Source organism: Plasmodium vivax, chromosome 12 (assembly GCF_000002415.2).
Source record: "Plasmodium vivax chromosome 12, whole genome shotgun sequence".
Taxonomy (NCBI): Eukaryota; Apicomplexa; class Aconoidasida; order Haemosporida; family Plasmodiidae; genus Plasmodium; species Plasmodium vivax.
Genome location: NC_009917.1, coordinates 446,659 through 468,890, shown reverse-complemented (window position 1 = coordinate 468,890; position 22,232 = coordinate 446,659). Strand labels below are relative to the sequence as shown.

General features: G+C 44.3%; 5 protein-coding genes across 5 annotated transcripts, besides 12 other annotated features; 2 read left to right on the top strand and 3 right to left on the bottom strand.

Moving 5' to 3' along the window:
• The first annotated feature begins 863 nt into the window (after window positions 1-863).
• Window positions 864-890: a microsatellite.
• Window positions 891-1,706: 816 nt separating this feature from the next.
• On the bottom strand, window positions 1,707-4,433 carry PVX_083060 (hypothetical protein, conserved; the record flags this gene model as incomplete). Its single annotated transcript, XM_001614161.1, has 1 exon — window positions 1,707-4,433. One exon carries the CDS (start codon window positions 4,431-4,433, stop codon window positions 1,707-1,709), a length of 2,727 nt encoding a protein of 908 aa, XP_001614211.1.
• Window positions 2,088-2,107: a microsatellite.
• Window positions 2,700-2,727: a microsatellite.
• Window positions 2,728-2,754: a microsatellite.
• Window positions 4,434-6,065: 1,632 nt separating the features above from the next.
• Window positions 6,066-6,088: a microsatellite.
• A 646-nt stretch (window positions 6,089-6,734) lies between these two features.
• Window positions 6,735-6,760: a microsatellite.
• Window positions 6,761-7,527: 767 nt separating this feature from the next.
• On the top strand, window positions 7,528-13,137 carry PVX_083065 (hypothetical protein, conserved; the record flags this gene model as incomplete). The annotated part of the gene is made up of 3 exons (XM_001614162.1): window positions 7,528-8,290; window positions 8,500-9,495; window positions 9,758-13,137. Exons 1-3 carry the CDS (start codon window positions 8,077-8,079, stop codon window positions 13,135-13,137), a joined length of 4,590 nt encoding a protein of 1,529 aa, XP_001614212.1. The 5' UTR covers window positions 7,528-8,076.
• Window positions 8,747-8,767: a microsatellite.
• Window positions 13,138-13,777: 640 nt separating the features above from the next.
• Window positions 13,778-13,798: a microsatellite.
• Window positions 13,799-13,881: 83 nt separating this feature from the next.
• On the top strand, window positions 13,882-16,196 carry PVX_083070 (hypothetical protein, conserved). Its single transcript, XM_001614163.1, has 4 exons — window positions 13,882-14,901; window positions 15,080-15,157; window positions 15,407-15,436; window positions 15,610-16,196. Exons 1-4 carry the CDS (start codon window positions 14,197-14,199, stop codon window positions 15,730-15,732), a joined length of 936 nt encoding a protein of 311 aa, XP_001614213.1. The 5' UTR covers window positions 13,882-14,196; the 3' UTR covers window positions 15,733-16,196.
• Window positions 15,186-15,210: a microsatellite.
• On the bottom strand, window positions 15,906-17,516 carry PVX_083075 (UDP-N-acteylglucosamine pyrophosphorylase 1, putative; the record flags this gene model as incomplete). Its single annotated transcript, XM_001614164.1, has 1 exon — window positions 15,906-17,516. One exon carries the CDS (start codon window positions 17,514-17,516, stop codon window positions 15,906-15,908), a length of 1,611 nt encoding a protein of 536 aa, XP_001614214.1.
• Window positions 15,937-15,961: a microsatellite.
• A 1,478-nt stretch (window positions 17,517-18,994) lies between the features above and the next one.
• Window positions 18,995-19,019: a microsatellite.
• Window positions 19,020-19,023: 4 nt separating this feature from the next.
• Window positions 19,024-21,162, bottom strand: PVX_083080 (kelch domain-containing protein; the record flags this gene model as incomplete). Its single annotated transcript, XM_001614165.1, has 1 exon — window positions 19,024-21,162. One exon carries the CDS (start codon window positions 21,160-21,162, stop codon window positions 19,024-19,026), a length of 2,139 nt encoding a protein of 712 aa, XP_001614215.1.
• Window positions 19,723-19,858: a microsatellite.
• Window positions 21,163-22,232: the final 1,070 nt, after the last annotated feature.

The window sequence follows — 22,232 nt, the reverse complement described above, 5'->3', positions numbered from 1 at the left end:
GCAGGGAAGAAATGGACGGGGGGGAAAACATTGGCCACGAATTCGCCCCGTAGGCATATTCGCTGCACACACTTCTGCAGCGCAGTTTTAGTAGCTTCTTCCATTCGGGCACTTCAAATGGTAAGAAAAAAAAAACGGGGCTACTAAATGGAAGGTACTTTTGAACCATTCGTTGTTACTAAAAGTTGTGTCACATTGGGGGGAAGCACATTTTGGCTAGTCATAGGGAAAAAAAAAAAAAATAAATAAAAATAAAACACCTCTTGAAACAACAGAAGGGGGGAAAAAAGATCAGTGCAAATACATTTTTTCGGTTGCACCTACACATATGCGTATGTAAATATATGTCTTTACATTTATTTTTATATTTGTAAAAATGTATACTTTGTTTTACACTGTGTTTACAAACAAAAAAAGAAAAAAAAATTTCTTGAATTGCATTTTACGCATTGAAGAAAAAGGAAGGGAGGAAGGGAAGGAAAAAAAAATGAATAACGCCGCACAGAGGTTAGTCATGTGGACACTGGGCAACTGATGCGTACGGGAGAGCATTTCTACGTATGCAGGTGAGTGTATACGAACTCACATGCACGTGCGGCACAGCATAACTGCTTAAGCTTAAAGCTCTGCTGCTAACTTTCGGCTAGAGGCATAGCCTCCCACCTTGCGGATGTCCGAAATTGGGGGGCGCACTTACATGAAACATGAATGCGCACTAAAAAGAGGGGAAAGATACGCATGCTACACAAATCTGCCGTAGAAGCGCGCCCATGTGGAGGTGCACATTTGCACCTACGTACTTCCATGCATGTCCCTGCTCAAGTGATTTTCATCCGTTCGATGCGCTTCATCCGTTTGAATCGCTTCATCCGTTCGGTCCGCTTCATCCGTTCGCTGTCCTCCCAACGTGTGACACTCGCGCAGGGCAAAATGGTGCTGCACCGCAACGTGGTAATAACAGAACGGGGGCATACGTAGATGCATCGGTTATGCAACGTGTGTGTGCAGGATAAACGGGTTCCCTTCAAACGGGTGTGCGCCATGTGCGCGATATGCGCGAAGGACATGTGGGGGAATACACAAGGAAGGGGGAAAAAGAGAAAATTACGAGTTGCGCAAAAGCGCAAGACCGTATATTTGGATGAATCGCGCGAGGGACCTCTTTCAAAAAAAAAATGGCCCCATTCCCGTGCGCACATTAGCGTACACATGAATGGGTGGGGGTGAAACGAGGACGTAGGCGCTGGCGCGCGGCAGGCACGTAAACAAACAGCTGGAATGTAACACATAAGTTCTGCACAAATATTACTACACTTTGCGTTATGAAAATGGTGCGTGGAGGGCATCGCTAAAAAAGGGCAAAAAAAAGCGAAAAAAAGCGAAAAAAAATTTACAGGGAATCACCTCTTGTGCACACACTTGAACAGGCTACACGAATGAAACATACGTTAGGGGGCGTTAATCATGGCTTTTTGCAGGAGTGCACACTACATATAAATATATGCATGTACATATATGTGTATGTATATACGCACGCACGCGGTTTGGATCCACTCGCGTGCGCGTTACAAAAAATTGAACAGTCAGAAGGGGCACCCGGGGCGAAGCGAGCACAACGAGGATGGGGGGAGGAGACAGGGGTGGCGGAGCACGCATATAACACAGGTGGGAGCAGCGGGATATCAGCGGCACAGCAATAGCGCCGCTCAAATGTCCGAGAAGCACACCGAGCCGGGGGTCAGAAAGTACTTCTTAATACTCTCGGTGAGCTCAAAGCCTACGTTGTGCTGCTTCCACAACTCGTTGAGTCGCTTCTCTTTATTCTTCTTCATCTCCTGGTACTTTCTAGAAAGGTCATTCATTTTGTTGGTGAGTGGCTCCAAGAAGGTTCCGAGATTTTTCTTGCACTTAACTGACAGGGTCATTTTATTTTTATCCATCATACTAGGCTTTAAATTAATATCGGAGACGTACTGTGGGAGAATTTCTATAAGCTGTGCTATTTTGGCCTCATCCATTTGAAAGCCTTTATTCGTTTTATACTTGTCTGCAATTTTTTTTGAAAAGGTGTTTATTTCTATTACTGTTTGTGTTCCTTCGACTATAAATGTGTCGTGTATAATCTCTGCAATCCATGTAGCATCTTCAATTTTTTTTTTTTCATTCAATACGGTTTCGTGTTCTTTATCAAATTTTGCTTTAATTTCTTTTATAATATTTTTCTTGTTTGCTTCTTCCCTTATGTGTTTCATGTTACTTGTTTCCTTTTTCCTTGGAGACTCTCCCATGTTGTTATTATGATTGAATGAACTAGCGAATGGACTTCCCCCCCCGATGATATTTGATCTTCTTCTGTTTCTTCCCAAAGGAGTCCTCGTTTTCTCCTTTAGCATATCCTTCGCAAAGGTTCCATTTTTCCTAAAATCGTTGGTAGCGCATTTTATGGGGCTATCCTGGATAACAATAAAATCATCTGCATTGCTCTCTTGGGGAGTCTGTGCTAGTTGGGCCAAAATTTTATTCTCCTCTAACGTGACGGATGGGAATAGAATGTCTTTAAAATTAAATGTTGAATGCCATTTTTTAAGTTCAGAATATTTGGGGCAATAAAAATTGGGGTTAATTCCTCTTAACAATTCGTTGTGCTTCACATTAACCCAATTAATGATGATCCTCTTCAGCATTTCTAGTTTGTCCGATGGGCTGTACTTATAAATATTTTCGCACGCATCTGTATGCTCTCTTATTTGTATATCTTCTACCTTCCTTCCTGTGACAAACTCAGGGTAGGCTTGTTGATTCGCATCAAAAACTTCCTTCGTGATGACTACCTTATTTAGCTGTATCAAATTGGGGGCTATCCATGCGAGTTGCTTCAAATATTCTATGGTAAACGATGGGCAGTTACTTAGCTGTATCACTTCATGTTTGACGAGCTGATAAAAGGCGGGGACATTCATTTGGTTTCTTCTGGACACGGCCACTATCAAACCTCGGTATATGCCTAGCAGGATGGCTGGCGTTTCTATCAGTTTTATATCAAATAGGGTGTCTAGATCTTTGGAATAGGGTTCATAAATTGGGGTCAGTGGGTTCTGTTTCTGTTTGGACATTTGGTCCATAGATGCAGCGTTTCTTTCGGCTCTGTTGCTGCCTTTTATGATGACGGGGTTGACTTCGTAGTCGATCCATTCCGTGCGGGTGCTTTGGTCTTCTCCCCCCTCGCGCTGCTGGCCCCTGCCGCTGCTGTGCGCGCTCTGTCCACTCTGTCCACTTTTGCCGCTATGACCGCTCCGCCCGCTCTGTGTGCTATGCCCGCTCTGTCCACTTTTGCCGCTCCGCACGCTCTGCGCGCTATGCCCGCTCTGTCCACTTTTGCCGCTCCGCACGCTCTGCGCGCTATGCCCGCTCTGTCCACTTTTGCCGCTCCGCACGCTCTGCGCGCTATGCCCGCTGTTGGCGCTGGTGCCGCTGTTAACCCCGTTCTCCTTGTCGCGCTTGTCCTTGCCACACTTGCCCAACTCGTTGAGCAGCTTCTTGGTGCTCAGACTGGCCCCATTTTCCACCTTCCTCTTCTTAGTGCGGGGGGATTCCTTACTGGTGTGCAGCATCTTCGTGTGGGATCTGCTTAGCGAGGGAGATACCTCCTTCTTATTCGGCCACGAGTTGTTTTCATAGTTGGACGTGAAACAGTCTATGTACTTATTTTCGTAGCTGTCAACTTGGTTGCAATTTTTCTTGCTGTTAAATTCGTGCTCACTTATGATGCACGCTTTGTGTTTGAAGAGGCAGCGAAAATCGTCATATGTCATGTGGGGATTATTTTCCCCAGAGAGGGGAAACTTACTAGGAGTCACAACAGGGGCTACATATTTAGGAGGATTCACATAATTATTAATGGTGATGCATTTATTACCTATTAAGCTCTCATCGGGATTGATCATATCCATTTCGCACGGCGTTTTGTACTTTTTCAAAGTCGACGGATTATCAATACCAGAATAGTACATCCCTACGTTGCTTTTTTTGGGTGTTTGCCATCCGTTATTCATAAAGGAGGATTCACTCTTTTTCACCGTGTTGGTTGTGAAGCGTCCATTCGTTTCTGTGTTGTCAACGCTATCTGTTTTTTCTCCTCCCCCATCTGTGCTTTCATTTTTATACATTCCTTCCATCTTTTGCACATTCGTATAATCGTATCCCGTTTTTGCAATGTCCTTTTTGACTCGCTTCATTTTGTTAATCGATCTGTTATCCCCATCTTCGACGTTAAAATTTCTGGACTTTTTTCTGTTTGTTTGTTTTTTACTTGGGCTACTCTCCCCCTCGTTGTTGTTCATATTGAAGCTCTTCATGGCCATGCTTTTTTTCGTTCGATCAAAGACCCTGGGGGTCATGCTGTCCTCATCGATGATGTCTCCTTCGTAATCCATTTTGAAATAGCTAAACTGTGTGGCGGTAACGCGGTGTTTGATATAGCTACAGTTTTGCTCTTGCGAAATAGGGGAGCGTTTTTCGGCGTGGGCCTCTCAACCCTAACTGCGCGAAGGCACACACACAGGGAAAAGATGCACAGAATGAAGGTTCACCCCTGGAGTGCTTATTTCCCCCACTTGGCGAAATTTCGCGAAATTCTGCGCGGTACCTCTTACACTACTTGTTAGGAAAGAGAACGCCGCGCACAGCTCCTGTGCAATTTTTTGGGCACATTTTTCCCGAGTGAGCCCAGCGCGGGGAAAATGCGCGCGACTGTTAAGGTACACCGTGTGCCACTGTATATGCTGCGTTCGCGGCTCGAAAAAATTATACACTCACAGGCGTGCGTGCGTGCGTGCCAATATGTTTTACAAGGATGCGAAAAAAATGCAATGACAAAGATGCCTTTTTATTTTATTTTATTTTATTCTATTATATTTTTTTTTTTAAAGATGACTTAAAAAATAAAAAAAGTATTTTGTATTTTTTTGGCTAAAATATGCGAGCATGCAAGCGCGGAGAGGCATTCAACATTTTAACGATCATATTGTACTGTGATGTGCTGTGCTGTGTTTTGTTTTGTTTTATTTTGTTTTTTATTTTTTTTATTTTTTCCCGCTTGGCAACTTGCTGCTAGGAAGCATGCGTGAAGGTGAACCCCTGCGCGCAATATTCCACGATTTACATTCCGCAGCTTGCGCCCAGAAAAATGTGCTTCTTGTGTATTTGTCCGCGCGTATGTGCGAAGCGCGTGTATTTAGCTAAGCCAAAAATGTGAGCGCGAAAAGGTTTTACTTGTTACTTCCCCACCAAAAAAAAAAAAAAAAAAGCATATATATATAATATTATATATATATTATATACATATACACGACAAGTTTTATGCGCACATGGGTGGTATTTTTTTTTTTTAGCGATGCATTTTGCGTTCACACGCTAAGAAAAAAAAAAGGTACACCTCACATGTGCGCAAATTAACTTGCAATAAACACATACACATATGCGAATGAGCATGCGCGCGCCTTTCAGCGCTATGTGCAGTAAAAGAGGCCTTACATTCGCGATATTGTGCAAAAATGGAAGGTACGCTTAGCAGCGCTTATCATTTACAAATTGTGCTTATGCCTTTAGTCGGGGGGAATGGCATACCGACTGGGCGTTAGTTATCTTTTAGAGGTGGGGCGCGGTTTAATTTTTTTCCCCGTTTGTGCTTCACTCGCTTAAAGAGTGTTAAACGGAAGAGAGAGAGGGGTGGAAACGAAGTCCTTCTTGTTAAAGGGAAATGGACGTTCCGCACAGGGTGCTTAAAAGTGTGTTCGCGTTTTTACGCACTTTTACTCAGTTTTACGTATTTTTAAGCGTTTTATTTTTTTTTTTTTCCACTTGCGCGAAATTTTACATACATGCCAGGGAAAAATGTGTGGGGAGATTTTCTCAAGCAGTAAGGAGGTACGAAAAGTTACCCGGGAGAAGTTACGCGAAGTAGGGACGCGGATGATAGCCCCGGGGAAACACTTTGAAATCATCGCCCTTCGCAAAATAAATCGTTCCTGCTTGCCTTTTCGATATCCCCCTGCCCGCGCCGTGGTCGCATGCGCACGCTTATTTTCGCAAATGACGGATGGCAGATCGGAGATGGCGAATTTGCACAATTGGCAAGTTTGCGAATGGCGGGCTTACCCTTGACAGGTTTACCGCTGACAAGTGACAAATTGGCCGCGTTATCTCCACGTCGAAAGTGCCGTAGCCGCGCCCGCGTACACCACAGTTTGACTGCATTTTTTCCCGTAAAAACGCAATACAAAAAGGGAAGCGCGCAAAATTGCAAAAATGAAAAGCCGTAACTTGTATGAACAACTGAAAGGAAGTTTTCTTTATTGCCTGCTTCGTAACATGACAAAAATGGCCCATTTAAAGATGAGAAGTTTCACATTAAACCGTTATAGTGTTTCCTCATACGTATAAAAACACATCACGACAGTCCGCATACGTTTTTTATTTCTCCGTTCCTCTCGTACTTATCATTTTCCCGCTCTCTCATTTTGTTTTCCCGTTTTCCCTTTTTAATCTTCTCCGTTCGTTTTGCCCTATCTCGTTTGTTCTCCGTTTTTTTTTTTTTTTTTTTTTATAAAACGCTCCAAATGGTGAGTAGCCCAATTTGACACGAAAAAAATGTACACTCAATGAGAAAAAAAAAAAAAAAAAAAAAAAGCAACAAAAAAGCAACAAAAAAGCAACAAAAAAGCAACAAAAAAGCAACAAAAATAACAGTATCCTTTTCATTATAATTATCGCTAACACTTCATTATCATTTTCATTTGCTTTGTTACATTTACGCCAATCGTAAGTACAAATAATTCACATAAATTCGGAATCCCCCGAGCAGTTGCAACATTTTTTGACACCTTTAATTTATGCTGTGCATTTCGCGAAACTCCCTCCTTTTTAATGGCGTCAAATAGCCACGGGGACGGGGGCTGCGTTATTTAGCAGAATAAGATATTTCCATGGCAAGCAAAAGCTCGTACACGCATGTGCTTCAGGGCGAACTGTAAGCCTTTTTCGACATCTCGTCATCCATCACAAGGCCCAGAGGTCGTTCATGCGATGGCACGTGCGTTTACGCATGTGCAATTATGTACGTAGGCCGCTGCATTGCCGCTGCTTTGCCACTGCTTTGCCCCTCCGCTCATCAGTGCGCGCGTCTGCGCCTTTTTGTTTCTGTTTTTATTTTTGTAAGCTTTTGAGTTGAATATTTTTGTCTTCATTTTGTCTTCACCTTGTCTTCGCTTTGCCCAAAATTTCTCCCCTTTTGCTTCCAATTTTGCTTCCCATTTTGCTTCCCCTTTTCGCACATTTTTTTTTTTTTTTTTTTGTATTACGAAACCATTTGTATAGTGTTCAACACACGTGCGCTAGACGGATGTACATTTTAGCTCCGCTTGGGAAGCAAAAAAAAAAGAGGCATGTAATGTTCGACGCCCTTGCGACTTCTCACGCGTTAATACCACCTCAGATTGGGCGCCCCCCATGAACCCCAGCACTCCACATGTCTACACGCACAAATGCGTTAACGACCTGCGTATATGTTCCCTAGCCAGACAGAGTAGCGAATAAGGACAGACCGCATCGCACGTCTTGAGGCACTCGCGTTTTGATGCACGGGTATGTGGGTGTGCTGCGTGGAGGTGTAGACCGCAAGGGTGATAAGAAGCAGAGATGAACTGTAAAGAGGCTAAATGTGAAGAGGCTAAATGTGACGAAGACAAATGTGAAGAGGCCGAATGCGGAGAGCCCCAATGCGGAGAGACCAATGAAGGAGCTTCCACGTCGCCCCCCCCCTCAGCGCGCAGTCCCACATTAAACGCCATTTCTTTTAAACGCAATTTTGTAACCTCCAAAAAGTATGTGATTTATTTAAAGTACGCTTTGTTATAATTAGACACTCCTTTTACTTTTTTTTTTTCGCATTACACGTGTGATAATTTTTTTTGTATTTTTTTTTCCTTTCCTTTTCTTCTCTTTTTTCCTTTCCTTTTCTTCCCCTTTTTTCTTTTCTCCTGCCTTTGTGCAAAACCTAAATGAACATTTTCATCTTAAATGACAAGCTCAAATTATTTTAAGAATGACACGAAAGTTTTTCAAGAATCAGTTGGCAAGTTGGGGGGGGAGAGCTACGATAGCGACGTCATAGAAATTATAAACTTAAATGAGAACGAGCCTCGATGCACGACGGTGTCAAGACTTGGTAACCCTGGGGGGGTGCGCCCTGTGAGGAGTAACTACGGAATGCCAATGGAGGGGTGCAGTGACAGTAAGGGATTCAACTGAGGGGAAAGGGCGATCCGCGCTGTTTTGCTTTTCCCATTCGTAAAACTGCCCCGTTGTTTGCTTATTTGGATTGTCCAATTGGTGTTCTTTCTCCCTTGTTATTTTGCACACACACACACATATATATAAATACATATATATAAATACATATACACATATATATATATGTACATACGTGCTTCCCCCTTGCAGTCGAAATCATTGAAGACATAAACATGTACAACTACGAGCAGATAAAGCTGGCGAAGATAAAAGAATTCGAGGCGTCGAACAGGAGGGCAGAGCTTATAAGAGACAAGGGGGTCTTCTTTGAGTACTATTTGGGGTGCATAGAAACGGACTCCATCATTTTGTCGAGCGAAATATGCGACGTGAAGAGCGACAAAGACATTGAGATCAGCTACGAGATAACCCCCAAATCGACGAAGAGGTCCTACTCCCCCATGTATATGCTAAAGGTAAATAAAAATTATGTAATGTCTAATGATTACATAAAAGTGATAGGAAGAAATATCCCCACAAATAATAAAAAAGTAAAAAAAAAAAAAGTGTTAACAAAGAAAGGGAATAATTCCCCACTGTGCAATGAAGAATATTCAGAATGTCTTCTAGACGCAAATAAAATTCTTTCGGCAGATAAAAAGTTCGTAGAATTTGACAAGTGCAAAAGTGAAATATTAAAAGATATTAACGAGGGGTACCCATGTATAAGAATCAAACATAATAACAATAGAGACATCTCCAAAATTAAGAGCCATCTGTCTAAAACTTTATGTGTACTACTAGTTCTTAATGCAATTAGAATCGAAATTATTTTAGAGAAAGTTTCCCCAAGTGATTTAAAATTTGGGGGTAGCTTAAAAACTTTTATTCATGTTATTTTATACCCTGATTCTTTCAAAATTGACTCCCATAAATTTCATGAATATAATTCTTTGATTAAATTTAGTGTTGATAGTTTATTTAAGGAGCTTAGAATCACTCCGCTTCGACTAGCCAAAAATGTGGATATGGATTCCTTTGAAAGTGCTCATATTAGGATTAATAAGGAAAGTTTGCTGTTGCCTTCGAACAGCACTTTTAGGAACGACCCGGCGGTGTATGGAAGGAAGGACCGGGGGGGGGACGCCTCCTTCGGCTTCAGCACCCCTTACAAGGCGCTGGGCGGGTCGCGCCGCTCCGTCTTAGGTGAGGCATCAAAAGTGAGAGAAAAAAGAGGGAGAAAAAAGAGGGAGCAAAAAAAAGGGCGTAAAAAAGAGAGAGAAAAAAGAGAGAGCATAAAAGGAACCCTTTGTAGTGGTTCCCCACAGCGGTTCGCAGTTTACCTCGCAGATGGGCCTGCTTCTGCAGGAAGTGGTACTCCGCGCAAATCGCTTAGCGAGCAGCGGCATCACCGCAACCGCGTTGATAGCTTTACCCCGCCTTATGCCGCCCCTCACCCCCTCGTTAGACCCCGCCACCCTCAGCGTGACCAAGGAGGAAGACGAAATGGTGGACTCCCTCAGCGAAAACGAGATGGAGGAAAACAACGAAGAAGCAACGAACATGGTTTTTGTGGAAGAGAAATATCGAGGGGGGTACCTTCTGGAAGAGTTCGAGGAAATTCACCCGGATAAGTTTTACTTTAAACCTACTCTGAAGACGTACCAGGCGGAAGGGGTGTGGTGGATGTACACCAAGGAAAACCCCCCCGAATATTTCAAAGAGAAAATTAAAAAGAACGAGGACATCAAAGAAATCGTTATTGATGAAGGGGTTAAGGATAACCCTCCCTTTGAAGGCGCGGCAAGGAAGAGGACGCAGGTGCTTTCCATAATAAGTAAGAAGTTCGCCTCGAAGGTGGGTCTCGCGCAGGGCGCTCTCTCCGAGTGTAGGGTCGATCGGGGGGGAGCCACCCCTCAGTGTAAGGTAGAACAGGGGGGAAGCGCCCCTCAGTGTAAGGTAGAACTGGGGGGAAGCGCTCCTCAGTGTAAGGTAGAACTGGGGGGGAGCACTCCTCGATGCAAAGCCGAACAGGGTGGAAGCTTCCCCGAGTGTAAGGTAGAACAGGGTGGAAGCTTCCCCGAGTGTAAAGCCGAACGGGGTGGAATCCCCCCTCAGTGCAAGTTCGAACCGGCGGGCACGCCGCCCCAGCGCGAGGCGAGACGGAGCGGCCAGGCCATCAAGCGGGAGAAAGGCAAATCGCGCGGCCAAAGGGAAGACAACAGCGGCGAAGAAAACTACGACGACGATGATGACGACATTCGCAACAAGCAACCGCTTAACCCCCTGTGGGAGGAACACGCATTTATCCCCAACATAAAAATATATGAAAAGGACAACCTGGTGTGCGTGCTAAAATATTTCTACGTAAACAAATTAACGGGGTGCTTTTCGCTGACGTACCCTCAGTATGTGCCTCCATTCAGGGGGGGCATTCTAGCGGACGAAATGGGGTTAGGAAAAACTATACAAAGCATCGGATTGATAGCGCACGATGTTTGCCACAATAAATTGCATTTACAAAATAGTAGCAACCAAAATAAGAACAACGCTACTTACTTGATAGAGAATACCATCAAGGGATTTAATTTCAAAAAAGGGGGGACTTTAATTATTGCCCCTTTGGCTCTAATCTATCAGTGGAAACAAGAAATAGAGAAGCACACTAGGGAGGGCTTCCTCACGGCTTATATTTACTACGGCACCTCCAAAGATGTAAGCAGCGAAGAACTGTCTAAGTACTCCGTGGTGCTGACCACCTATTCTACCCTAGTCTCTGAATATAAGAACACGCTAAGTAAGAAAGGGAGCAGTGGTGAGGATAACAACTCTGGAAGGGAGAACGATGATGATGGGAAGAGTAAGCGCGAACATGGGGACGAGGGACTCATCAAGGGGAGCCCAAAGGAAGAGAAATCCAGGGTGTTGGGTCTCAAACGTGGCGCGAAGGGCTTCTCCCCCAGGGGGAGTCCCCAGCGTGGAACAAATAATGAGAGCCCCAAGATAAACAGCTTCTTCAAGAAGACCGTTCTGGGCGCAAAGATGGCCACTACAACTGCCAATAATACGCTCAAATCGAGTGACGAGAGGAAGAACGCAAAGCAGGGGAGCCCCAAGAAGGAGTGCCCCCTGTATAGAATAACATGGAGAAGAATCATAATCGATGAAGCGCATGTGATAAAGAATAAGAACTCCATCCAGTCAGTCGCGGTGTGGAAATTGAGGGGAGAAAGAAACTGGTGCTTGACGGGAACGCCCATACAGAACTCCATTTTTGACATCTTCCCGCTCTTCCGATTTTTAGGCATAAAACCGTATGGCACGATTGAATGGTGGAATAAAGAAATTATAGATTATGTAAATAAAAACAAATTGAACTTAGCCCTGGATGTGGTGAGGAAAATATCGTCTCCCATTCTGTTGAGGAGAACAAAAAAGTCGAGGACAAAGGAGGGAGACTACATCATATCTCTGCCGAAAAAGAATGTGCATCTCATGAAGCTGAAGTTTTCCATGGAGGAGGAAGATTTTTACCGAGCCATTTTTTACAGAAGCAAAACTAAGTTTGACACGTACATGCATGATGGGAATGTGCTAAGTCATTACTCCCACGTTTTGCAGCTGCTGCTAAGGTTAAGGCAGTGCTGCTCGCACCCGCTGCTTTTGTTCTCCAAACCGTTTTTCGAGGAATGGAATCGGGAGGATATAAACAACGCGCTGAAGAAGAAGGACGACGACGATGAGTGGAAGGGGGAAATCGAAGGGGGGGGAGAAGAAGGCGGACGAGCACGAGTACGAGGCGGCGATTTTCTCCCCGAAAATGGCAGCACTGGGAGAGGCACTCCGTTTAGCAACTCCCACGGTAAAGATGCACCAGATGAGCCAACGAACCGAGGGGATGACCTCATATACAATTTCATGCTAGGCGCGACGCATTCAAACCAACTGGACGATGATTACATCCAAATGATAGACCTACTAAAAGGGGGAAACGCAATTCAGTGTGTAATATGCTTGGAAGATGCTGTATACCCACTAATCACCAAATGCATGCATATCATGTGCAAAAAATGTGCGGACAATTATTTCCACCTAACCCAAATAGCAGATAAGAAGTGCCCAGAGTGCAATCAGTATATAAGTCTAAAATCATTGAAAACGCTACAGGAAAATAAGTCGCCTCTAGATGAGTTGCTAAAAAAAATGAAAAAAGAAAACTTCGTGTACTCCACAAAATTGAAGCAACTATTTGATCATATACAGAATGACATGCAAAACGAATTGCACATTGTGGTATTTTCGCAGTGGATAGGATTTCTAAAAATTATACAGAAATTATTAACCCTACATAATATTCCCAACAAAATATATGATGGGTCTTTAACATATGAAGAGAGAAAAACTACTCTCTTTTGGTTTAATGTACAGAGGGGGAAAGTATACCAGCCAGGAATTGGATTTACTACCCCTTCTTCTCCAATTGCTGTGGAAAATTTCGCTGGCAAAGTTCTCTTATGTTCGCTGAAAGCAGGTGGAGTCGGTCTCAACCTCACAGTTTCGTCTAAAGTGTACCTGATGGACTTGTGGTGGAACCCCGCCATCGAAGATCAAGCCTTCGAACGTGTCCACAGAATTGGGCAGCTAAAGGACGTCAGCATTTACAAATTCGTTTTGGAAAAAACAGTGGAGGAAAGAATTCTGCAGATCCATCAGAGCAAGCAGTACACGGCGAACCAAATTTTAGCTCAAGAGGGTAACAAAATTAACACGGAGATGAAGTTCGCTCCGCAGAAATTGGGCATGGACGACTTCATCCTCATGTTCAAGGATTGGAATGCCGAGGAGTAGGTCGCCTGGTGGGAGGGAGAGCGGCCAAGGAGCGAAGGGGCATGCCCACGTTTGGACCACTGCACTGCGGTGTGCACATGGGCACACAAAACGCTCCAACGGATACATCGGGAAAAAAAAAAGGAGAAGACGTTTTGATCGCCACCCCGTTAAGCGTACGCTGTACCTGTGGGGTGGCATAATGTCATGCGCTCCTCCCGATGGCGCCCCCTCCCCGTTTGGCCATCCGCGAAAAATACTGCCACGTGATTAATTCCGCCCACGGTGTGTTCGAAAAGCCCGCCCCCTTTCGCGTTTGCAAAAGGTTATCCGCCCCCAACTGTGAAGTGTAATTTTTCCAGTCGGGGTAACCCCGCGGGGTGAGTGTTCGTGGTTGATATGCGGGGTGGGTGTTTGTGGTTGATATGCGGGGTGGGTGTGCGCGGTTGATATGCGGGATGGCTGCTCGTTGCGTGTACTTTTTCCGTTTTACCTCTTCATTTTTGAATCCTTAATTTTTAAATTTGGAAGCCTTTTTGTGTCATCCCGATTCGTGGGGTGCCCAACTGCCCGCGCGATAAACTCTCGTTTGTGCAACAGCCATTTTGGCGCTTCCCCGTTTGTAAGTGTATAATATGAAGACTTAAGGCACCGCGGGAAATACCGCGCGCGAAGCGGGTAGAGGCTTTCACGTCGCTCTCCCGTTTGAGCGAATTTGCTGAAAAAAATACACAACTTGGGAGAGATTCACGAAGGGGGAAAAATGAACAAAAGTGTCATATTGTGAAAGATCGCCAAGCGCAGGTCAAATGGTATCACCTCAGCTTGGGTAGAAGGGGCAAATCGGCAAACTTCCCAGCAGTTCCCGCATTGTAAAAAAAAAAAAAAAAGGAACTGCGTTGCGCTTCTCCTCAAAAGGGGAACATACCTTTTGTTGTTTTTCCCGAAAGAGAAGGAAAAAATGCTCTTTCGATAGGTCCCCCCGTTTAATGTGTTTTCTTTTTCATGTGACACTCTTTGTTCCTCACCACTTCGCACCACATCGAACATGTGCGTGCCGCCCCCACCCTGCCCGCGTAAATGTACAGGCTGGCGAACGGGGAAGTCCTCCTGCGCGTGATTCTTTTCCTGGCCTGCACACATATAACCATCCTGGTAAGTTCCCAACGATGCTACAGTAGAGGTAACTGTAACGCCGCTCACTTACCCGAAGCCGCCTTCCACAATGGAGTGAACATAAGGAGACGGCCATACTGCTTTGTAAAGCAAAAAGGATGTCCAAAAAATTGCGTAAAAAAGATAAGCAACAAATTGTACGAAGCAAACACGCAGAGACCAGAAAGGAAATTCGATTGTTACGAATTAAACATAAGAAATGATAAGAAATTTGAAAAATATGCAAAAAAACCAGCTAGCCCGATGGCCAACCTGTTTTATTTTTCTCCTTTTAAAAATATCATAAACAGTTTTGAACCTGTCGATATGGACATCAAAAGGAAGTTAAGGGAAGAAGGGTTTCAATATGAAAATGAAAAATCAGATTCGAATATTTTTCCATCGTTAGATGAAATAATAAGGGATGGAGATCCCTCCACCAACATGCATTTTTACAGAAGGAAAAGGCTAAAGAGCTTACTTTATAGGGACCCCAACAGATTTGTTAACGCCAGGAAGTTCATCGAGAATTACAATAAAAGGGCTCCACCAGATAAGCAGATAAATTATGACTTGTTCAGGTGCGACATTTTCTATGTGCACTCTGATGGAACTATAATGAACATCGAGGTAGGCTAGGCGCGCGTGGAAAGAGGGGGTGAAACGGCCAATTGGAAAGCAGCTCCGTGCGATTAGATAGACTTGCACACATACGCGTACTAACGCGGAGACGTCTGAGTGATCGGCCCCCACCCCCTGTAACGCTTCTCCTCGTTCAACTGCAATTTTTGATTCCCCGTCCCTGCAGGAGAACAGACCCCCTTACGACAAGAAGCTGGAGGAGAACGAGCGGGAGAAGGAACCCAGATTCGTCATCATGGCAGCGGTGAGTGGCAAGCGGGAGGAGAAGCGAAAATCTGCACGACTGTGCAGAGGTGTGGAGTTCTAAGCCCACTTGTCCTATTAGACACTTCGCGCCAATTAGCCACTATTTCTGCGCTGCGTGCATAAAAAAAAATGTGCTTACTGTGTTTTTATTTTTCTTCAAATGTGTGTGTAATGCTTGACGTGATGTTCCACTGTATGATTAACCCCTCCACATGCGCCCCTCTCCCCACCCGAACATTATTTGCAGCCCGGACACGCCAAGGAACGCAACTTGAAGGTACAGCTGGGGGAAGCGGCGAGGGTGCACACGTGGCGCAAATGTGCACCATTTTGTTACCCCTTCACCGCGTCATCATGGTGTCATTATGGCGTCAGCATTGCTACGTCGCCTCCTCACAACCGCTTCACCACCGCTACGTCGCCGCCTCATTACTGCCCCCCCCCCCCCAGGTCGGCGACAAATTCCCGGTGATCAACGAAGAGCAGAAGAAGGTCCTGTTCGACAACCACTTCGCAAAGCCCAAAAAAATCAGGGACCCCCTGGTCCTACCGGATGGACGCAAAATTCCGTAGCCTGCAGAAGGACGTGCGTATATCCGGTTGAAGAGGCTACAGATGTGAGCAACTATATGTGGTTGACTAGATGGCACAGCTGGGTGGGGTTACTTTTTCCCCCCTCCCCCCTCTGCAATTCCGCTTGACCATGTGTGCTTCCTTTTTTTAAAGGGCTGCCCCCGAATGAGCTGTTAGGAGGACGAAGCCCAATCGAGGGCAAACGGCAGGTGCACCTCCTTCTGTGCTGGCAAGTGAAAAAAAAAAGTTCCATCGTAAGAGACTAGAGGGGAAACTTCGCACCAGTTGAGATCCTCCACAGGGTTAGCTACTACGGTGAACTTCATATTTTCAAGCCATTTTCTATTCCTCTTGCTTAACTTTTTTTGTGCATTTAGGATAGCCATTCCGTTGTCGTTACTTTTTATTGGGTAAAATTCATCTTCTCTGGAAACTTCCAAAGATAAAATCCTTTTGGCGTATTTAAAAACGTCAAAAATGAAGTATTCGTAGCAGTACAGGGGGGAGGAAGTGGTCAGGGGGGTGTCCCCATTTTTTCCCTCCCCAAAGCGGTAGTACTCCTTCTTGCGCACTATTCTGTGCATCTTCATATGGTCGTATAGTTTCCCCTTTACAATATGGCGTAGGAACGGTAGAGAAAAAATGTGGTGGCAAATGTTGCCATATGTAAAGAGCTCTGGGTTGCTCAAAATGTATTCGTTCACTTCTGTGTATTCGCACACGGAGAATTCGTTTTTGGTGGCGTTACCGGGTGGCTGTTCTTTTGCCATCCGCTTTAGGCAGAAGATGCCCATTGATCCCACCTCCTCCATTTTAACCGCCTTATTAGCCACGTCGCAATGGAAAAAGGAACAAAAGCCAACTAACACTGGGTCAGATATTTTATTTAACACATTATCAATACTTGCAACTTGAATGTATTTTATGTTTTTTCGGACCATGTCCTCAACAATTTCGTTCTTGTCCAGGGCACTGAAGAGGGCTCCATTCCCCCCGGGGCATGTCAGCAAGGTGTGCTCATTGGACAGAACCACGTTGAAGTTAAAATCGGTGACATAATTATTGCTCTGCTTAAAAAATTTTATATTTTCCTTTTTTAATCCGAAGAAATTTTTCTCCTCCAGAAAGTGAACCGTTTCGTCGTGCGTGTACTCGGACGTCATTACGTAGATGTGGATGGTCGTTCCGTCGGCGGGGTTACTTTGGGGGGGCGGGTCCGTCCCTCTTGTGTTTGAGCGGTTGGCCATGCCCACACCCATGCTGCTTCCACCACCCGCACGATCATGGCCTCCCCGAACCGTGTCCACTGCTACTGCGTACTCTTCCAAAAACTTCACCTGCTCAAAATAAAACTGGAAAAACGTCTTCTTCATTATTGGCGTAATTTCTACCAACCCCTTTGGCTTCTTGACGCCAAGACGGGACCCCAGACCACCCGCCAAGATCAAAACGGCAACTTCACTCTTTTTAATAATTTCCAATCCTACATGCTTTAATTCGTTCATTAAGTCTTCTTTTTTATACGCGTCGATAAATATGCTCCCGTTGGGTGGCTCCTCATTACACTCGTGGATGCTACTGATGTTGATGAGTGGCGGCGCTTCCACCACATATTCTTCCTCCTTCTCTTCCTTTTGTGCATTCCGTATTTTGCACAATTTGTTTAGAAAATGCTCCAACTGGGTTGGGTCCAAATTGGTGAAATTGCCTGGGCCGACGCGCTTCACATATTCGCACAGCGGTAGCTGCTTTTGTTGCGTAAGGAGCTTCACAATGTTATCCATCGGGGGGATTGGGAAGTGCCCAAATGGGGATATTCCAGGGGGGAAAGCAACACTTTTTTCCCATGACACGGGGGGCATAGGCGCAGGCAAAGATGCACCCTCGCGAGGGGGGGATCATCGATGTGGATACCGAGCAATCACCTGTGCAGTCTGCCCATGCGTTATCGCTACGTTCGTTACAGTAGTTCTGATCATTTGTTCAAAGGCTCCTCCCCACACGTAGCCATGGCACACGGTGAGCTGCAGCCTCCAAAGGGGGGCTTTCTAAATATTGGGCAAAAAAAAGAGCGCTTCCTTTCGCACTCTCAACACGTTAAATGTAGCAACCGCGAGGGGTCCTTTTTTTTTCCCCCCTTCTCGGATGTGCTTTTCCCGCCCCAGGCGTTGTTCCTTCGTCAAAAGGGGTAAAATTGACTTCCAAAAAGGAGGCAGCAACAAAAATATATATGTATGTTTATATATATCTACACACATTTGCACATATCTGTGCGCACATACGACGCGGAAGGGCTCCCTCTTGGCGGGTTCAAACTAGGGAAGAGGCTTTTCTAAAAAATTAAGCGTTCTTGGGGGAATAAAAAAAAGAAAAAAAGTCTTAGAGGGTCACAAAATGGGCAGGGGAAAGGCGGCAAAAGAAAAGTTGTCTGCATATAGTCCATATGCTACATATATGTACACATACATGACGCGCACAACTGCGTCGGCACGCACGTGCTCTCACATACGTGTGGTATACACGACATGTGCCGTCTTAAACGAATGGGTTCATAGAACGGGGGGAGAGAAACACCAAGTGGGGAATGGAGCGGGGGGAGAGAAACACCAAGTGGCGATGGAAGCGAGGGGAGAGAAAAACCACGTGGCGATGGAAGCGAGGGGAGAGAAACACCACGTGGCAATGGACGCGAGGGGAGAGAAACGGGAAATGTGAGATTAAAAAAAAAAAAAAAAAATTAATTAATAACAACACGCGGGGGAAAATGCCGAGGTGGAAACGGGGCAAGCACATTTAAAACATGTGCACAAGTCAGTGCGTAAATATTCATACAATGCCATAGTGTATTCTTGAAAACGCGCAGGAAAAAAAAAAAAAAAAAAAAAAAAAAATCACTTTTTCATCACTACGCGCATCAAGCTATGTATTTATGGTACATGCAAACAGACGTGTGCGCTCGGCGCAGCTAGCTGTATGGGGGTGGGGGCCACCTTTTTTACAAATAGCAGGAGGCTACTCACTCGCGCGCTTCCACCTCCGAATCGGGCGCCATCATCACTCGTCACCTCTCGAATGGTTCTCTAGGCCAACATGCGCAACTGCGCGTTTGGGGGGAAACATATACCGTGGTAGTGGCAGTGGAGGAGAGAAAAAACAAACCCGAGAAAGTTGTAGCAAAAAAAAAGGGCGGGGGGTGCACCTCCCCTACATAACTCTCCCCATCTGTTCCATGTCCAGCAGCAGCAGCAGCACCTGTCTCCTCCCCCCTTTTATATGTCCCCCCCTTGACATTCATATATTCGCAATTAAAACGGAATGTCCAAATCGGGGGACCAAGAGGGAGGGGCCTATCTGCCACTCATTCGTGTCTGGAGAGAAAAAGTGACAGGAATTTAAGACATCGCCATTTTCGCCACCAGTGATGATGTACGAATCGGAGAGTGTGGCTGCTCCAAAATTCATCTTCTTCTCTGGAACTCCATTGAGAAATTGCCACCTTTTATTAAACGGCTGGTACTGCTCCACGGAGTCCAAAATGTTATGCTCGTTGTCAATCCCCCCAACGACATATATCTGATTTAGGTAGTTAAAAGCTGCCCCTGAGCTTCTGGCTTCTAACAAGGCGTACGGAAATTGCTCCCACTTGTTCATCTTTTCATCATACACTTCGATCGAATTTAGTCTTTCTCCATTGGTCCCACCGATGACATATATTTTGTTGTCAAAGGCTACACACATGGAGGAAGATCGAGGCGTATTCAAGGGGGCGATTTCTACCCAAGCCTTCATCCTATGATCATAGGCTTCCACATTGGGGATGATAGACGACCCATCATACCCACCAATGCAGTAGATTCTTCCGTTGGATGTAACTCCACAATTGTTTCTTCGAGGGATATTCAAGTTACTAGAAACAAACCAAGTGTCTCTTAACCGATCATATACCTCAGTTTCGAAAAGGGCTTTATAATCATAATTATTTCCTCCGAAAACGTATAAAAAATTGTTCAAAACGGCACTTCCGAAATATGCCTTCTTCGTGGACATGGGTGTACACATGCGCCAACACTGTTGGCTAATGTCTAACAGCTCCATGGAGTTCAGGTACTCTACCCCATCGAAACCACCCATGCAGAAGACTAAGGGGAAGGGCAAAAATTTTATACCATAAAATTCTGCCTCTTTTAGTAAAGCCTCACTTTCGCTTAAATCTTTTGGAATTGGAACGGTCAGTGGATTTCTTAAAAAGTTTAATATAATTCTGAATAACTCGCTATCCCTATCTAGAAATATCCTGCCTTGCTTATCCCTCGTCACGTGGTACCTCCCACTTAGCAACTTTTCTATGAAGGAGTCCTTCTGCTGTGTTAGGGTGTGCCTAGAAGTTTCGAATATGGCTCCCCCGACGTTTATATCAATCATAGTCTCCGTTGCGATATTCGCATCGACAATTTTTTTCTTATCATTTTCAAAATTTTTATATTCTTGGAAATATTTTTCCTTTTCTAAATAGAGGACTAGCTTTATTTTATCTATTTCTTGCAGAAATCGTAGCCTTTCCTCATCGAACCTTTTTCTGTGTTCTTCTTTTTCTTTCTTAATTTGTTTATACCCGTTTGATATATCAATGTCCAGTTTTTTCCTTTCATCGTGCAGTTTCTGTTCCTCGATTGATTTTCTATTTTCTATTTCTTTGTAGAGTCTTATTCTTTCCATTTCTAGTTCCTTTTTGTCTTTAAAAAGCTTGTCCTTTTCTCGGATGAAATTCATTTGTGTCTTTTTCAGCCAATTAATAAACGTGATTCTGAGATCCCCCACCATGTTTTCAAAATCACTTGAGTCACTCAACTCCGTTTCGATTATCTTCTTCTCATACGTATCGTTAATATTATTAGCATTGCTATATTTTTTAAGGTTATTCATTGCGTTATCTTCATTTGCATTTATCGGGGTGGATGAATCCATGAAGCCCTCCTTCTTGTTGCTGCTCTTCACTGGCAGGTTGTTACTGCCCAGGTTGTTTTCCATTAAATTCATGTCTTTACCCTTGGACATAAACATCGAGTCACTTTTATTTAATAATTTATTTAAATATTTATTCCCAAGGTTTTCTTTCGACAAATTGTTAAAATTTTTGGATAAATTACTTGGCAAAAAATCCTTCTTCGAATCAAAATTCGAGTCTAAAACGCTCAAATCGATCGATTCCAAGAGGCTATCTTTCATATTTGCAAAGCTGCTATTGTTTAGAATGAAGCTGTTATTTTCTGTCTTTTCATTTTTGTCGCTGGTCAAATTCATGAACGAGTTGGACTCATTTTCGCTGCTGCTCACACTTTTATCGTCGCTGTTGCTGTTGGCCCCAGATTCCCTTTCGTACGTGACGGAGAAGTTGGAAATGCTGTTGGATTTTATTTTTTCGCCCTCCATTGTTTACTTCCCTTGGCAGCTTTCATGCGTGAAGATTCATCTGTTCCGTGGATGGCGGGGGATTTGCAGCGTTTACGTATGGGGGGGGGCGCCAAGCAGGTGCAGCCAGTATGGGCATAAAAGTGGGTTCACAAAGGGGTTAGCAAAAAGGTAGACTAACTGTTGCACAAATTGCAATGCGAAAAATAAACGCGCACGGAGTAACCGCTTTGCTCTGACAGGGGCTTGCAACGCTTCACAATTCTTTTGCTCCCGTTTGGGTAATCACGTAGACAAGGGCGGGAGAGCGCCTAACATATAACATACGCACTTGGGGAAAAATCAAAAACGCAAAGGGTGGAATGTCAAATTGGTGGGCACGCCGTGGGCATACTCTGTACAGTAGGCACGCCAAGAAGGGTATAATACAATGGGTGGGGGGCGCGCAAAGGTGTACATGTAAGCAGGGAACAAAATGAAGAACTCTGCCCACACGCTTTATTCATCAAATGGGTGACTTTCGCAGATTACAGGGAATCTACAATAAATTCGTTGCTACAAAACATATTCTCGTTTTTACGCATTTATAAAAAATTAAGCAAAAAGGGCGAACGAAAAGGGAAAAATGTACAAAATGGGATATATATATATGTAGCATATATGTATATTTATATACATGCACTTATATCTATATTCATCCCACTTAACAATATCTTTTTAAAACAAAAAGGGGGTGAAAGAAGAAGGCTCTTCAAAACATTATCCGTGATGTAGCATTAATTAACGTTTTTTTTTATGAAATTTTTTCGTAAATACTGTTATTGTGCAGATTATCCTTTTATCATAGAATTATTTTATAAAAAATTAAGTTAAATGCAAAATTGGAAAGTACATACGTAAGGCCTTCTTCTGCAAAGGCAAATTATCTTGTGGCGACGGGGGTATTTTCATATTTATTTAATCATCAATTGGGATATATAGACAAAAAAAGGCATGGAAATTGGGGACGTTACAAATTACGCATACAAATTATGCATATGGGGCATATAACGATCACTGCGCAAGTGTGAACATAGTGTGTTTTTATGCCG

What these genes read in the sequence shown, in the direction of transcription:
- PVX_083070 (XM_001614163.1), top strand. Translation starts at nt 14,197, where the DNA reads ATGTACAGGCTGGCGAACGGGGAAGTCCTCCTGCGCGTGATTCTTTTC. An exon ending in GAACTATAATGAACATCGAG is followed by an intron (nt 14,902 to 15,079) that starts GTAGGCTAGGCG and finishes CCGTCCCTGCAG; the next exon opens with GAGAACAGACCCCCTTACGA. An exon ending in GATTCGTCATCATGGCAGCG is followed by an intron (nt 15,158 to 15,406) that starts GTGAGTGGCAAG and finishes CATTATTTGCAG; the next exon opens with CCCGGACACGCCAAGGAACG.